The sequence below is a fragment of the Notamacropus eugenii genome, chromosome 1 (genome assembly GCF_028372415.1).
Source record: "Notamacropus eugenii isolate mMacEug1 chromosome 1, mMacEug1.pri_v2, whole genome shotgun sequence".
NCBI classification, from domain to species: domain Eukaryota; kingdom Metazoa; phylum Chordata; class Mammalia; order Diprotodontia; family Macropodidae; genus Notamacropus; species Notamacropus eugenii.
Genome location: NC_092872.1, coordinates 567,497,145 through 567,515,136, shown reverse-complemented (window position 1 = coordinate 567,515,136; position 17,992 = coordinate 567,497,145). Strand labels below are relative to the sequence as shown.

The 17,992-nt window shown below is 35.7% G+C and overlaps 1 protein-coding gene across 6 annotated transcripts in view; it reads right to left on the bottom strand.

The window, feature by feature from the left end:
- ARHGEF10 (Rho guanine nucleotide exchange factor 10) overlaps window positions 1–17,992 on the bottom strand; it is a 222,008-nt gene that overhangs the window by 130,537 nt on the left and 73,479 nt on the right. For 5 of the 6 annotated variants that reach the window (XM_072634362.1, XM_072634365.1, XM_072634363.1 and 2 more), the window contains 4 exons: window positions 15,170–15,226; window positions 10,759–10,922; window positions 7,489–7,605; window positions 4,148–4,262 (listed from right to left, as the gene is read on the bottom strand). In XM_072634362.1, the coding sequence (XP_072490463.1) occupies window positions 4,148–4,262; window positions 7,489–7,605; window positions 10,759–10,922; window positions 15,170–15,226 (453 nt within the window). The remainder of the gene's footprint in view (window positions 1–4,147; window positions 4,263–7,488; window positions 7,606–10,758; window positions 10,923–15,169; window positions 15,227–17,992) is intronic. The other variant, XM_072634367.1, reaches the window with a different exon arrangement.

Here is a 17,992-nt window from a genome sequence, read left to right as displayed (position 1 = left end):
CAGGTTTGAAGCTCGCCTCTGCCACCCAGACCTGCGGCAGGGGTCAGGAGCCTCCCTTCTGCAGGGCCACACCCCCACTGCAATTCAGGATCCTATTTAACTTCTTTGGACCTTTTTTCCTCTGTAAAATGACAGGGCTTAACTGATAATCTCTAAAGTTCATATCTGTTCTAATATAGTAGTAGTCATTTAAGAAATATTAATTGATTGACTAACAATGTGATTATCTAAATCTGATTCTGTGACCTAAGAGGTCACCTAGAATAAACTCTTTCACTGAGGCCAGGAGAAACTAAGTAACTTGTCCAAGGCTACAAAGATAGCAAGCTGCAAAACCAAGCCTTCTAGCCACAAATTCAGTTCACTTTTCACTGTGCCACTGATGGGCAAATCACCTTAAACACCAAAGTCATATTTCAACAGTCACTTCAGAGTATTGTCTAATTTAGTCCTTGTTCAATGTACCCTCTTTCATATTCTGTGGTATTGCCAAATGTATGTCATGCTATTAATAAATACTTAAGTCTTTAAAGCAATTCTACACAGGTCAATATCAAATTCATATTGATTATATACCTTGCAAGCCAAAGAGCTTAGAAAAGTTCTATGCAGTCAGTTAAAACAAGACCTGGAGCTGACTGTGACTCAGATTATGAGCTTCTTAATTCAGAATTAAATTAAAGAAAGCTGGAAAATCTGTCAGACCATATAAGTATGACCTAAATAGCATCCCTTATGAATATGAACTGGAAATGATGAATAGATTTAAGGGATTAGATCTGGTAGACACAGTGTCTGAAGAATTAAGGACACAACATGGTACAGGATGCAGCATCAAAAAACATTACAAAGAAAAAGAACAAGAAAACGAAATGGTTTTCTGATGTGGCTTTACGAACAGCAGAGGAAAGAAGGAAAGGAAAAGGTAAAAGAGAAAGGGAAAGCTATATATCCAACTGAATGCAGAATTTCAGAGAATAGCAAGGATAAGAAGGTTTTCTTAAATGACCAATGCAAAGAAATAGAAGAAAACAAGAGAACATTTAAGAGAACTCTTCAAGAAAATTAAAGATATCAACTGACTATTTCATGCAAAAATTATCATGATAAAAGACAAAAACAGAAGGGTCTTAACAGAAGTAGATCAGATTAAGAAGTAGTGGCAAGAATATACAGAAGAACCATACATAAAAGGTTTTTAACATCAAGATAAACCTTGATGGTGTAGTTACTTATCTAGAGTCAAACGATCTGGAGGATGAAGTCAAGTGGACTTTTTAAGTGCATTGCTAACAAGAGGACCAGCTGAGCTACTTAAAATCCTAAAAGGTGATGCTGTTAAGGTGGTGCACTCAATATGTCAGCAAATTTGGGAAACAGAGACTGCTGGATTGGAAAAGATTAGTATATGTTGAAACTTAAAGAAGAGAAATGTCAAAGACTTTTCAGATTAGCAAATAATTATGCTCATTTCACAAACCAGCAAGGTTATGCTTAAGATTCTACAAGCTAAGCTTCAGCAATATGTGAACCAAGAACTATCAAAAGAGCAAGCTGGTTTTCAAAGAGGCAGAGGAACTTGAGACTGAATTGCCAACATTTTCTGGATTATGGAGAAGGCAGAAAAAAACATCAATTTCTGCTTCATTGACACTATTAAAATCTTTGACTGTATGGATCACAAGGAAATGTGGCAAGTCCTCAAAGAATGAGAGTACCAGACCATCTTCTTTGTCTCCTGAGGAACTTGTATATGCACCAAAAAGCAACAGTTAGAACTGAACATAAAACAACTGATTGGTTTAAGATTGGAAAAGGAGTATGTTGTCACTTTACTTATTTAACTTATATGAAGAATACATCACATGAAATGCCGGGCTGCACAAATCAATAGCTGAAATTAAAGCTTCCAGGAGAAATATCAACAACTTCAGATATACAGATGATACCACTCTGATGGCAAAAAGTGAGAAAGAATGAAGAAGCCTCTCGATGAGGTGAAAGAGAAGAGTGTAAAAGTTGGCTTAAAGCTTAACATCCAAAAAAATGAAAATCTTGGCAACTGTTCCCATCACTTCCTGGCAAACAGAGGGAGAAGAAATGGAAGCAGTATCAGATTTTATATTCTTGGGCTCAAAGATCATTACAGATAATGACTACGGCCATGAAATTAAAAGATGCTTGCTCCTTGGAAAGAAAGCTACAGCAAATCTGGAAAGCATACTAAAAAGCAGAGACATCAAACTGCCAACAAAAGTCCATACAGTCCAAGCTATGGTTTTTCCAGGTGTAATGTATGGCTTTGAGAGTTGGACTACAAAAAAAGTCGAGTGCCACAGAGTTGATGTTTTTGAATTATGGTGCTGGAAAAGACTTTTGAGAGTCCCTTGGACAGTAGGGAGATCAATTCAGTAAATACTTAAAGAAATTGATTCAGACTCTTCACTGGAAGGTCAAATACAAAAACTGAAGCTTAAATACTTTGGTCATATAATGAAAAGATCTTGTTGTTGGGAAAGACTGAAGGCAGAAGGAAAGGGAGACAGCAGGGGATTAGATGGACAGATAGTGTCACAGAAGCAACAGACATGAATTTGGACAGCCTTTGGGAGATAGTGGAAGATAGAAGGGTCTGATGCGCTATGTGTGGTCTATGGGGTCATGAAGAGTCAGATACAACTCTGAACGACTGAACACAACAACAAAGGTCCCTGAGAGGCAGCATGATATAGTGAATAGGATAGCCCTAGATTCAGGAAGCAGTATGTTCAAATCCTAACTCTAACACATAATTAACTTATAAGTCATCTAACTCCTTAGTGTGACCACTTATAAATTAATTAACTACACAGTGTCTCTATGTAGTTCTCAGCTGGCATCTACACTGGTGTTCAAAACTGTTGAACGCCAGAATTCCACATCCATTGATTGAGACAACAAAATAATCACAATTTCTAAGCTATACTCTCTAAGCATCATATGGTCTTTTGAATGCAGACTGCTGCCAATATGTTATACTTCTAGGTAGGTCCTGCCTTATGATGGCTGGTAGACAGAGAAGAGTTGGTTACTTTCATGTTATTATGTCAGAATAACTGAGAAATCTTAATGCCTACCATTCATCAACCAATAAACTAAGCACCAATTACATGCCAGGCACTGTTCTAAGTGAGGAGGTTACAAAGAAGCAAAAGTCCTTGTCCTCAAGAAGCTTACAATCTAAATTCCCTTCTTGAAAAGCATCATGGTGTAGTGGTTGTCTTGGGAATCAGGCATTCAATTCAACAATGTAATAAGGATTTAATGAATGACCACAGTGTGTCAGTTACTGTGATAGGAACTAGGGATAAAAGTGAGATAGTCCCTCCCTTCAAGGAGTTTACTGGGAGAAAATATCCTTTTACATCAAGAAGAATATACCAATACAAAGTAAATAGAAAGTAATTTGGGAGGTGGGAAGAACATTAATAACTGAGACAATCTTCAAAGGACTCCTGTAGTAGGACCACTGAAACAACTAACAAACTTGTTTGAAACCTCTAAGTCTTCTTTGCAGGATGTTTATCCATTTCACATACCTTTTGTGTGGTGAACAATAGAACTCCATCAGGTTTCTATCAGGTCAGGAAAACAACTGGGGGGCATAAAACTAGTAGGTAGCATCCACCCAAGTGGCTAAGGACTTTGCCATTTTACAGGACTTATCTCTTACCAGTCATTTTGTTTTCTATTAGAGTATCTACAATGCTTTGCATGGTACTTAATATTCTGTTGGTTAAACATCCAACTAGTTGAATACGGTTCCTAAGAACAGCTTTTGTAAGAAGTCTGAAAGGAGAAGCCAAGAATAAAAGAGGCATGGAAGGAAAGGTAGAGAATCATGATTTCTCACACCTAGACCACTAGAAGAACAGAGAAAAGTCTCCATTTTGGAGAATTTCCATCATTTACTAAGAGTATTTTCAAGACTCTTGTATCATCTCCCCAAAGAAGGAAAACACAAAAGAATAATTTTCTCCATGAACATGCTCTCCATAAGAGGTATCCTGACTTTGTTTCACAGATAGTCATATGTAAAGTATAATAATTACAGTTCTGCCAGTGTGCCCACCCTAGACACAGTGACATCAACCGTATAGACACTGACCATTGGAAACAAATGATTTCGTCCGGATAAATGAGCGGCCTTTCTTCACAGCAGCTTTGGTTTTTTCAAGACCATCTTTGGTACCCTCTTTTGCTGCTCGCATGAGTTTTTGCATCTGCAAGAGAGGAAAAATGGTAAGCTATGAATCTGGTGCTTATTGACGCAGTCCAATAGATATCCATACATATTATGGCACAGATCTCTACTTTTAACTAGCTTCTTTTAAAAGAATACTGTCAAGTAGTTTGGTCCCAAATTGATCTTCCACATGGATATTTTCTTTTCACTTAAAAATATATTCATTATTCATTAACTATTTAAATATGTGACATATTTATATAATATATATACATATTTGGGTATAAACATAAAACTTTTCTCTTACACAGCATTTATCTCTTGGGAACAGAAAAATACCTTGTAGAGCTACAAATATTCTAGTACCATATACAAAGAGTGGAAGGGTCAATAAGCAAATAGAGCCAGGTCAAACAGGATTCAGTTCTCTCCATGGCTCTCAATTCACAAGATTGACCATCTAAATACTAAAGTCATCACTGTACTTAAGTCTCCAGTTGATATAGGACTGCCAACCTACAAATGGTCAAACGAGAACAGGCCAAGTGCTAAGAACCATTTAAACCATGTAAACCATTTACATCAATGTAAATATATTTTTGACTTGTGCAAAGCAGAATATAGAAAACAATGAACTCATTAGCAGCTGATTTTGAAACAAAAAAGACAAGGTGATAAAGAGACCCAACAACTATTTTTCACTTGGATAGGTCTTCATTACCTCTCACCTGGACTATTGCAATCCTTTTTCTAGTTGTTCTTCTGTAACCTCTCTCCAACTGATCCTTCATAAAAGATGTCTTCCTAATAGCTCTAGACTGGTCATTCCTCTACTCATAAATGGTGACTATCCCCACACCACACAAATTCACAGCAAAACTCTTCAAGACCTGACACAATCTGGCTGCAACCTACCTTGCTAGACTTCTCATACTGCTTCCCTTCAGGTATACAACACTGCAGCCAAGTTAGGCTCCTCTACGGGCTCTGTTCCTATTCTGCCCTCTCATCATATCTCTATGTTCATCTATCTCCCTTACTAACAACAGAATCTTCTCTCTATTACCACATCACTACTTATTGAAGCACCTCCCTTCCGTGTGAGGTGCCATTCAGGTATCAGCTGAGTGAAGCTTTTCTTAATTCCCCTACCTGAAAATGAAGTCTCTGTCATCAAATATTCAGAGCACTGTGGTTTGATCTCTTTGCTTAGATCTTTTTTCTACTCATCATCCTCTTCCCTTGTATTGCTATTATTTGCATATTCATTTTCCTCCTTTCCCATTAGATTGTAAATGGGCCCTATGTCATGCTCATCATTATATCCCTCACATGGAAAGCAAGGCTTTGGGACATAATAGATATTTAATAAATTCTTATTTAAGTCATCCTAGTGGTATCAAGTCAAAAGTTCTCACAATATATTCATTTTGTTGTTCACTGGTTTCACTCATGTCTGACTCTTTGTGATCCCATGTAGGGTTGTCTTTGCAAACATATTGGAGTAGTTTGCTATTCCTTCTCCAGCTCATTTTACAGATGAGGAAATTGAGGTAAACAGGGTTAAGTGACTTGCCCAGGGTCACACAGCTACTAAGTGTCTGAGGCCAAATTTGAACTTAGGTCTTTGTGACTCCAGGTCCCATACTCTATCCACTGTGTTACCAAGCTGCCCTTATACATTCATTTATAAATGCCAAAATGCAGTAAATACCCAAATGTGATATTTCAATTCATTTCTGAATCTCAACATTTGTTCACATATGAGAAAAGCTATATAATAGCTTTATATAGAAATCAAATAATTCTAACAATTAATTCTACTTGATCTTTGAAGAGTTTTCCCTTCTTGAAATTCTCTACTTGCTTTCTGGGATAATAATCTATTTCTCTTTTTTTCTTTATTTCCTTTATCTCTGGTTTCTCTTCCTTCTCTCATCCCTTCAATATGAGTTATCTTTAAAGCTCAATCAGTTATTTCCAGCTCTTTACATTCTCTCCCTTGGACATTCTCTTGGAAACTCCCTTGGATATTCCAGCTCTTTACATTCTCTCCCTTCCTCTTATGACTTTAGCTAGTACCTCCATGCTTATGATAACTAAACACATATGTCCAAGATTAATCTTTGATCAATGTCTCTTTCTAGCTACCTGGAGGATACCAACCAATCAAGAATGAATTCATTATGTTACATCCCCAGTTAAGTTCCCATTCTTAACTTCCCATTTCTATAAATATCACCATCCTTTTCTGGATCACCCACTGGTTTGAAATCTTAGATTTATCTTTATTACATAATCATATCTACATATATGTATGTATATGTAATTAGATATATTGTAGAGAGTCAGTTACCAAGCCCTGGAAATTCATATCTATTAGCTTCCTCCTGCCCTCCTTATTTTATAGTTCTAATACTAGTCTAGTCAAGATCTTTTTCATTCATTCCCATACTACTAATATGTAATCCAAATTGGTTTTCCTGCCCCTACTTTCTCCCTTTCCAAACCATCCTATCAGACTAATCTTTCTATAGTATTTCTTTTGCCTCATTACTCCCTGGAATAAGAATCAATCATTATTCCTCATATTCTAGTGGATTAAAACTAAATTAAGTTCTCTAAATTCAAGACCTTTTATGTCTCCAGTTCACCTAGTCAACCTGATTTCTCATTATTACCCAATGTGAACTAATTTTATATCCCCATATATATCTCCAATCACTATAAAAACCATTTTTGGAGGTCCACTTACTCTAGAGACCTTCTCTGAATACTCTTAGCCTTCTTAGTGTTCTTACAATAATTATAATTTATATTATCAGACTTTATATTATACCTTAACTCATCCCCTTTTCTACACATTTCATATGTAAAAGCAAACAAATTCTACTTAATAACATTAATATCATTCTTAGATCTATGATATTATCTTAACAGAGCTAAGGCTATAAGGATATTTTAGCCTGATAAGTTACTTGAAAATCAGAACACATTCTTAAAGTAATCAACCTAGTTCAATATGGCACTAGTCAGCAGACATAAGTCAAAGGGAGGGGGGAGAGAATGACACAAAAAATGGAGAAGACCAAACAAAAGTAAAAGTTACTTGACAGTGTGCTTTTAATACAGATTTTAAAGATATCATGTTGACATTTTAATTAAAATCACTATCTATTTGGCTGGGTTTTTTTTTAAATTTTTAAAGTCTATTTCCAAATCATCATTTAAAATGTAGCTGGTCAAAAAATTAACCACACTACCTTCAGCTCATGTTTTTGCTTTAGCTGCTGAATCTCTACTGCTCCCACAGTGTTTGCCATCAAATCTTTCATCTTTTTCTCATAGTGCTCCTTTAAACGGGTTAGGTCATGAGATAGCTACAGTGCATAAAGAGATACAATCTTTTCAAAAAAAAAGGCTGTAGTACTTTTTGACAAGTGTAAATGGAAAGTCCTTCAGTAGTGTCACACATGCAATTCTGTCTGACAAGTGGTGCACACATATGAGAAGCTGGTTTGGCAAGGATGCTCAACCATGTCTTGAGTCTTTTGGCAAGCACAAGTACAAACAGGTCAAGCATGCCATATGCTCTATTTAGCACCAGTGATTCTGGAAAATTAAAACCCAAAAGCTGAGAGACTATAACTAGTTTAGATGAGCCAGACTGGAGACTTCTTGGTGTCTTGATGATAATAATAACTAAATAAAAAAAATTAAAGGATTCTTTTTCGGTTTAAAAATGATTGTTTCAACATCGTATGCAATAAAAAATATTTTAAATGAAACTGTTCGGTGTGTTTTCAATAAAGTGGCATTCTTTTGAGTCAGCCTTGCAGAATAAGGTGCAGGCAATATGCTAGACAATTTTGAACATCCACTTTGCAAGAATAGGGAAAAATTAGAACTGATAAAGACTTGAACAGTCTCCAAGCTGACAGAGTTGCTCTCAACATTGTGGGTTTAGTTCCCTAACCAAATATCAAAATCTATTAACTATTTTTTTATTTGAGCATAAATAGCTCAAAAACACAGACAAAAACAACACAGTTCCTTCAGGGCCAGCCTTTCTCATGCTTAGTCCCAGACAGTGCTATTTTGGGCAAAGTTAAAAAAATTTGGAGCCTTTTTTTGAGTTGAAGTTAAAATGTATATGGCTTTTGTTATGTTTTAAATATTCTTTCATGGGCTAAATTTTGATTTTAAGTCCATCCTCTGAAAGCCTGGCACCTGGTATAGGGTTCCGCAAAATATGGTTTTTAAGAGTTTCTGTGGCAAAAACAATTATCACCCTCTAGTTAATCTAGTGATAAGCATCTTCAAACCTGGTTTGACTGTGCCACAGGAAAAAAGAAAACAACCCATTAGCAGGGCCATCCTTGAAGTCTTTCTAGATTTTGGGGGGACCTACCAGTACTTATGCTTAGTTGACATAGCCTTTGAGAACCCAGGAACACCTTTACCAAGTGGGACTTGAGTGGATCAGTGAATTGAGAACCTAAAAAGGGGGTGACCTCATCAATATCATTCTCAAAATCAAAGATCTCAAATTCAGATCTCCTTTATAAGTTTATGGCACTCTTTTATTTGTATTTCTATTATCTAATTCTTTGTTTCCCTTCCCAAGCGTTTATTAACCTAATTTCATTCAGGGAAAAAAGGACAACAAACTAAATTAAATACACCTGTTCGCTGTAAGTTTGAGATCCCATTCTAATCAGCTAAACTAATTGATTTAGGCATTTAAAGAATAAATATGTGTGATTGAACCTATTTGTGCACAGACTGTAAGTGTCTGTATCTATTACCATATGCTACTGGAACTTAAGGATGCCACAATCTCTGAAGAAGTTTTTATACAAAATTCAAAACCCAAGTTATTTGAGTTGAAGTTAAAATATCTATGGCTTTTGTTATGTTTTAAACATTCTTTCATGGGCTAAATCTTGACTTTAAGTCCAGCCTCTGAAAGCCTGGCACCTGGTATGGGGTTGAATAACTTAGTACTTTCCTTAATAGGAATCAGAGAGGAATGCTCATCTATTCAACTTCCACTCAGGGACATTTATTTGTAGTAACCAGGTAGGTGGGTAAATAAAGGTCTCTCTAAAAGTAAGGGCCAATGTTTAGATCTCCTTTCACTAAAATGTCAGTGATGTTTCAGATGCTGTATATAAAAAGACCACCACTAAGAAGGACCCGAATGAGATGCGGGCTGAATCGTTCTAGTAAAAACCATATCAATAATACTAATAGTTCACCTTTGAATAGGACTTCATGGTTAAAAAGCATGTCTACATATATTATATGCCCACAAAATACTCTTTGAAGTTATTAGAAATCTCATTGTGATAGAAGATGGCTGATCCTAGATATGGGCTGAAGAGACCAGTCAGTGATATCCCTTTCAACTCTCAAATTTTGTGATTCTGGAATACTTTTCAGCAGTTGTTAAATTTTACATCCACTAAGAAACTAATTTCCTAAAGCTTGTGCTTGATTACCCTGAGGGGAAACCAAATTTGTTACTATAAATTGAACTAGTGGTATTTTTTTAATGAGTTCCATTGAGAAGTTTACAGAAATCTGAATTGGAAAGCATAGATAGGTTGGATTTTGAGGGTTTATGGCAATCACATCTTATGGAGTCAAAGTGGGTTATTTCTGATGGTCAATCCGTTAATCACATAGGTCAGATCAGTAGGCCTGACCAAAAGAACCAACCTAGCTGTTCAGTGACCCAGTTTACTTTGGGGAAAACAACATGAATAGATGAAGCCAATCTCATACATAGGTAATCACAAAAATTCAGTGGCATTAATATGAGCATTTAACACCACTCCATTCATATACCACTTATTAAAACACAGGCACAGATAAGGTATAGAGCTCACTATTAAGTATTGAAAACTTCAGCTCAAAAAAAAAATGTGATGTAGTAACTAAAACCGGAGACAGACTCTAAAGGAGGTATGTTTTTTTCTACTTTCCTCAAACCCCTAAATTCAATAGCACTTATCAAAGAAAATTATTGACAAAACATGACATACACAGAAAACAAGGTAGAATTTTAGTCTTTTAAACTATTATGCACCTTATTCTCTATTTTCTCTTGCTTTTATGGAAAAATGGCTGAAGTCCAAAACATTACTTTAAACAATATAGGTGGGCTTACTTCAAACAAAACTGGCTTACGAAAGCACAGTTTTTTCAAAACAGACACATTTAGGAAATGCTTTACTAAGGGAGTCATTATGAGATATCTTTATATAGTAATCTACTTTATTACATTTAAAATAGATGTTTTATGAAAATTAAATAGCATCTTTAACAAATTAATCCATTACATAAAGCATACTCTTCTCTTTTGAGAACTATATTTCATGAATCCACCATCTTAACCACATTTCAACTCCTATTTTAAAAGTTTTTATTTAAATTCTTTCAGAATTAAAATATACATTTTAAAATAAAGATTTTTAAAAGGCAGGAGACCATCCTAGGCGAATGAAGAAAGTATTCTGGTTACATACTTGTTTTTTGTGGTTGCCTCGCAAAAAGGAGCTGGGAATCCCATTTTTGCACTCTGAATCACTTTGCTCTTCATAGCTTTCAAATTCACTTGAACTCCACCCATAATCCAAAGAGCTGTTTCCACCTTCATCCCCATTCTCAACATCATCATAAATCATTTCCTCTGCATGCATTAACATCAAAATGGAATGAAAATGAAAACGCATAAAGTCACTTGGATTTACATTTAAACATGAGCTTCAACTGGTTATAATTTTCTATGATATGGTTTGGAATATTTCATACATCATTACAGAAAGTGAAATGCTGACTGTAGAGGAATTCCTTCCAAAGAACAGAATTGGAAATGCTTTCATTGTTATTATTCAGAGAAACTTTAGATTAACCGAAAGCCTCTACCCTTGGCTTTCAATTTAACACTTAGAATTTCTTTTTTTTTTTTTATAAGACTTGTGATTTCATTGGCATAAGGACTTTCCAACAAGGAAATTCTGTCTACCAATGCAGAAGAGCACCTGCTCTGCAGCTTAGCAGTTGTCTGGTGGCATTGAGTGGCACAGCCAAGTATTTGTCAAAAACATTGAACCCTGGTCTTCCTAATTCTCAGACTGTCCCTCTAGCCCACTGGTTCCCAAGGTTTTAATTCTGTGAACACCTTTCAACAACAATACAAAGAAAGAGTGTTGTGAATCCCCAGAGTAAGTGAATATACTACTCATAATATTGTTTACAATTATTTATTGCTTAAGATGACGTTGGAGAATTTTTATCAAGAACCCCGTGGACCATCCTCACAAACCCCTAAGGAATTCACAAATCACTAAGTGTGAAGCATTGCTCTCGCCTATAGAGGGGCATCTTGGTTTAGTGGAAAAACAATGGACCTGAAGTCAGAAGACTTGGGATAGAGTCCCAACTATTCCCTCATTATTATTTTCTTAAATAGAACTTTTCTTCGTTCATACTGCGTTGTTTCTGAATTTCTCACTTGAACCAATTTGCATGTTCACGAATTTTGTGCTAGGAGGCTCCGATGCAAATTTTCCTCCTAAAACCCATGATTCAAATTATTTCATTATAGGAGTTGGTAAACAGCACTGAATACTACAAAGAGTAAAATCAGGGGTCCATGTGTGTGCAATTCTACTTCCTGAGTCCACTAACAGCACTACAACTTAATCCCATAAAAATAATCTGTACCCACAATAGACATTTTGATTTCAAGGGCCGGCCTTTATGTTTAAATATTTGATTTCTTTGGTAGTAGTGAATGTCCTCACAAGTATAATAGTATTAGCTGACATGCATATAACACTTTGGGGTTTTAAAAGACTTCATGTAGGTTAAGCAGGACAAGAATCATTCTCATTTTACAAATGAAGAAACTGAGGTTCAGGGAAGTTAAGTGATCATACAGCTAGAAAGGGCTAAAAGATAGGAGTCAATCTCAGGTTAGCCGACTCTAATTCCAGTGCTCTATTTCCCTAACCTCAGAACATTAAAAAAATACAAACTAAAATGGTACTCAATTGTGACATGGCAGGTAGCATGTAGACTCAGTGACTCTTATCTTTAGCAAATACTCCATATCATTTATCTTCCTAAAGAATTTGCTTCTAGAAGAGGCCCCTGTTGAAAAGCCCAGAATATCAGCATGGCTCTGGTTTCAATTACTTATCAAATGCATTGTTAGAAATGTCTATTTTGGGTAAGATTTTCTTCTGGAATGCGTTTCAATTGAAAAATTATGCAGAATAATTAGAAAGATGGTACTCCTATAGTGTGAAAACTTTCAGGCATTTCCCTAATTAAGTCTATCTTTTAGGTTATTTCAGTTAAACCTGTTGTAAAGAATACTTTCACAAGCCACTAAAAATAGGTATAACCAAAATAGCACTAAGGATTAGATTCTCATGCAGAAAAAGCATGCAAAAAGCAAAAATTTGAATGCATTAGGAATTTTGGCATTTACAAACTGAAACTTTTTTCAAGTCAAATTGAACATGACATATAGTCATAACTCTTTGAAACATCAGCTTCTTTATAAATTCACATTAATTTTTCTAAAAGTATAATGTACATTTTAAATGTCCAGTCAGATATCATGAAAAGTAGAGAATGAATTTTTAAAAGATGCCTGGGGAAAAAAAAAGACATGAGCTCTTTTATCATAGTGCAATTCTTCAATGACTTCTGAAATAAAATTATCATTGCATTTTTCTTATTGGCATTTAGGTGGATTAGTGAACATCTAGTTCAACCTCTTCATTTAACAGATGAGGGAACTGAGGCCCATAGAGAAAATGTGGCTTGTCCAAGGTCATTTATGTAGCCTGATGATGCAGTAGAGAGGGTAATGAATTTGGAGTCAGAGGGCCTGGGTTCTAATCCTGACTCTGATATGTGCTATCTTTTTAACCTCAATCACCTAATCTCTGAGACTTAGATTCTTGTCTTTAAAAAGAGGGGAATGAATAAAACAACCTCTAAGTTTGCTCTCCAACCTAAATCTATAATTCTATAATACTGGCAGTGGCAGAGTTAGACTCTCAGACCATGTCTACACAACACCAAACCAACAAATTGAAAGATTCAAGCAATCATTTCAATTACAAAACACTGTCAATTTAATGACTAAAATCTTCTATGTGACTATAATGACTCCCTGTTTGCCTGGTTAATTCCATCAAAATAGTCATCCAGTTAGCACAATGTTGACATATTTTGAATCCTGGACTTCATGACTCATGTAGGATCAAAGAAGATCCATGGAGGAATATAGAATATAATGCAGATCCACATTCTCAATGACCCTACAATTCTATATTCCTCCATGGACCTAACATAGTGGTAAATTTGCAACAATCATTCAATCAATAATTACTGATTAAGCTATTGAAAATGACATGTAAGCCTTCCTATAAAAATGTTTTTGTTTTCACTATTTCTACTACTTAAAGTCTTTTGCCCCTTTCACTTTGTGAAGAACACAGCCACTGGCTCCTCTCAACAAAGTCAGTTCATCTACCAAAAAATTAACTTGGCTTTAACAAGTATAGTCACACTAACTAGATTGTGTATTCCTTCAGAGCAGGAACTGTCTTTTGCCTTTCTTTGTACCACCAGCGCTTAGCACAATGTTTGGTAGACTCAATAAATGTTGATTAACTGACTAGTAGATAATTTGAGAAGATACTTTGTCCTTTTTTCTCCTTTCTTTGTATCCCCAGCTCTTAGCCCAGTCCCTAACACATGATAGGTACTTAATGCTTGTTGACTTTTTCCTCCATATTTCTTAAAACTCTGCTGGTTTTGTTCTCCACAATTATTCTGACTCTTCAGGGGCTGGTATCTTTATGCAATGCCAAGTTCTAAGACAATGATTTGGGTCTTCTACTGGGTCTGGATCCAAAGGGCTTCTTCTCTCACTGCCAAGAAAACATCTCAAGTCTGCCACTGGCATCTGTTTTCCCCAACAATTCCACTGATTGGCAAATTCTTCTCTTAGTTTGACAGGAATCAAGCTGTGTGTCATCAGAGCACAATAATTTTGGAAATTGGCTCTGGGCAATTTCCTTCTCAGTTGAGATCATCCAGCTGGTTAGAGACCCCTCAATACCCTTACCTAGTGAATGTGGATTGAAAGATTTCACACATAGTCCATTGTTATTCCCTAAGAGATCATATTTTGCCCAGGGCAACTTTTAGAGCATTTTCCCTCAAAACACTTTGGACATGGTAGCCAGTAAGACCAGTAGACTTGAAGTTAGACAGCTATGTTTGGTCAGTCTTGCCTACTGAAACTTAGACAATTATATTCAATGGTATTTGCAGTTCTAGAGAGTTCTAAATAAACTTTAGAAGTGAGAATGACCTTAAAGACCATCAAGTATGACTCCCTCATTTTGCTGGTGAGGAAACTAAATCCTGGGAAGGATGATGATAACATCAACAACTCACATCCACATGACCACTTTAATGTGTGCAAAGCACTTTACATGTGCTATCTCTCATTTAGTTGTCAGAATATATGACTCCCTTTTTACAAATGAGGAAGCTAAGGCTCAGACAGGTGACATGAGTTACCCACTTATGTAAGAGATAAGTGTTTGAGGCAAGACTGAAACACAGTGTTTCTTACTTCAAGAACAGGGTTCTAACTACTGCACCACACTGCCTTGCCCATGGGGACAAAGATGGTATGTAACAGAATCAAAATTAATAAAAAGAAAGAAGGAAGGAGGAGGAAGGAAACAGAAAGAAAAGACACAAAACTGTCAGTTCTGAGAAGCCATCATGAAATACAAACATTTATAGATCGGATACTCAAAGTAATCAATTATACATATATATGGGGATAAAAAGATGCTAGGATGACTATCCCACATCTAATTTACACTCAAGTCAAACCTGGTTCTGAGTCTGAATTTTCTCGTGGAACATCATCATAAATTACTTCTTCTGGGTCTAAAACGATAAAAGAAACATGTTTAAAACCTAGGCAAGAACAGTTTAGTGCTATTTACATTTTACACAATCATAAGTTTTCTAAAACTAATACCAAGACTTTTTCAAAAGTTAAGTCTAGAAGGTGACATGTGAGGGTATTGTGTATAAAAATCACTGTGCTGGTAAGATGACATTTTGATGGACACATGGCCACCCACAACATTAAGTGGATCAACTGTGGCTGGATTTTACTGCACCTTTTGTCTCTCCCAGATACTTAGTCCCTGGGTAAAGTACATGCTGCCATCTAATTTTAAAACAAAAGTATTATCATAACATCAGATTGAAAACTAACAGGGACCATCACATGACCTTACAGGTCATCTATTCAAACCCCCTCATTTTACAGATGAAAAAACTGAGCCCCAACAAATGACTTGTTCAAGGTCACCTTGCAAAAATCATAAGAGGAAGAATTTGAACTCAGATCCTCTGATTCCAAATTCCCCAGAAGAAATTTGCAACCAGCTCAGTGATGTTTCTAGAGGGAACGTCATATTTTGTCTTAGTTTTTTAATGGGTATAATGTTTGAGGGTTGATGAAGAATATCAAATGAGATTAATGAGTTTTTGGAAAGGAAAGCCAAGTTCCAAGAATGCCAGCTTTAAAGTGAAAACCAACCAAAGTCAATTAAGTGCTTGAAGTCCTATTAAACAAGCCCCAACAAAAGTTTGAACCACATTATAACAGAGCTTGTACCTATCCATGCAATTATACAAAAAAAATAGGCAAAAGAGTCTAAATACATCTAACAATTCCTCCTCCTTATATTAAAAATCATTTTCTTAACTATAACCCTGCTTTAAAATATCTGTATGATAAAACAATTGACTTAAGTACATTATAATATACCCTCCAGATTAGAGCATAGTGCTGCTACTCTATAACATTAACTATATATATGTGTATATATATATATATATAAAATATCAAACTAATACTTTATCATATAACTTGTATATTAACATCCCCTAAGCAGAATCATCCAATTAGGATAGTTTTTTTTTGTTTTGACAGTGTCATAATTAAAACCCAGAATGAAACAATCCAGCAGATAATTTAATAATTATGAATATCTAAGATAGCTCTACTTTGTAAGTCAATTACACTAGCCAATTACTACAGAGCGATTAGCGAGCCAGCAAATAACAAAAGGAGTAATTAGGGAATCAATTTTTGTTTTGTATAACTCATACATAACTCTTATCCTATAACTCAGAGCTAGAAGACCTCTACTAAAGAGGAACCAAACACTTCCCAGATGGTTTTGATTGTTAGAAAGAATTTCTTCATGTCTAGCCATATCTTACCTCTTTGCAAGTATCTTTCCTCTGGCACCAAGAACAAGACTGAGATCTCTTCTAGAAGGTAGTCCTTCAAATACCTGAAGATAACTATCACATTTCGCTGCCACATCCCACCTCCAGATTTTTCTCAATACTAAAATTCCTAGTTATTTCAATCTATGTTACTGGGGCATGGTCTTAAGACCCTTAATATCCTGATTGTTTTAACTTTGGATTAATCTCACTTTGTCAGTGTACTATTTATTTTTTTTAAGCATGGCTGGTTTTTTTCCCCTTCCTACTTCAACCTCTAAATATTTGGTTTAAACTAAACTAAATAGTATCTAGAGAAAGGTACTACTATACTGAGACTATGCCCTATCCCCTTCTTGCCATTACACTTTTCACATAAGAGAATATTTACTTTTGTTTAATAACATTTACGATCAAAATCTCTGTGATACTTTTGGTTCTGATGAGAATTATAGAATGTTAGAATTGGTAGGGATCTTGGAGATTCAAATTTCTCATTTTAGCGATAAGGAGACTGGAGCCCAGGATAGGGAAGTGACTTGTTCTGGATCATATGACTAGCTGGTTACAGAATGAGGACAAGAAGCTAGGGATCCTGACTACTACATTCCTTCCACTGCACTTCATGACTACAATTTGCTACCACTGAAGTAATGCTAGTTTAGTGTTTGTACTAAAATGTAGCCCTTCTAATTAGCTGTCATCTGGATAGGAGGAATGACTAAAGGAAGAAAATTCTGATTAATTTAGCTTTGGAATTAAGCTGCTTTGGAATAGCATGTCCATAATTTTATGGTAAATTGATGATGATTTAATATCCCCCAAGCAGAATCATCCAATTAGGACAGGTTTTTTGTTTTGACAGGGTTATAATTAAAACCCAGAATGAAACATCCCAGCAGATAATTTAATAATTATGGATAACTAAGATTGCTCTACCTTGTAAGTCAATCACACAAGCCAATTACAGAGAGATTAGTGAGCCAGCAATTAACAAAAGAGGTAATTAGGGAACCAATTTTTGTTTTTCTACTAAAAGAAAAAAAAAACCACAACCCTTAAAATCAACCTAGCTAAAAATATTCAGTCTTCAGAACTATACATAGGCTAGAAGATCACATATGCTGTCTGCCACATGGGCCAGCCTTTTCCAGGAAAAAAAGAATAAATTTCCATGAAAGGGAATTGTTTCAAAGGCAAATAAAGAGACAGAAAGTCTGTGAATGTTCCAGATTTACTGCTGACTGTAGGCTGAAAGGCAGTACATTACAATCCCATATTCTTAAAAGCTGGTTACAAGTACATGATTTCCAGCAGCAATGAAAAGTCAAGAGGAACTGTGTTCCTGGCATGCCCATTGACTGAAGCACCTTCACCTGTGGAGGTAATTCTGTACTAAACAAA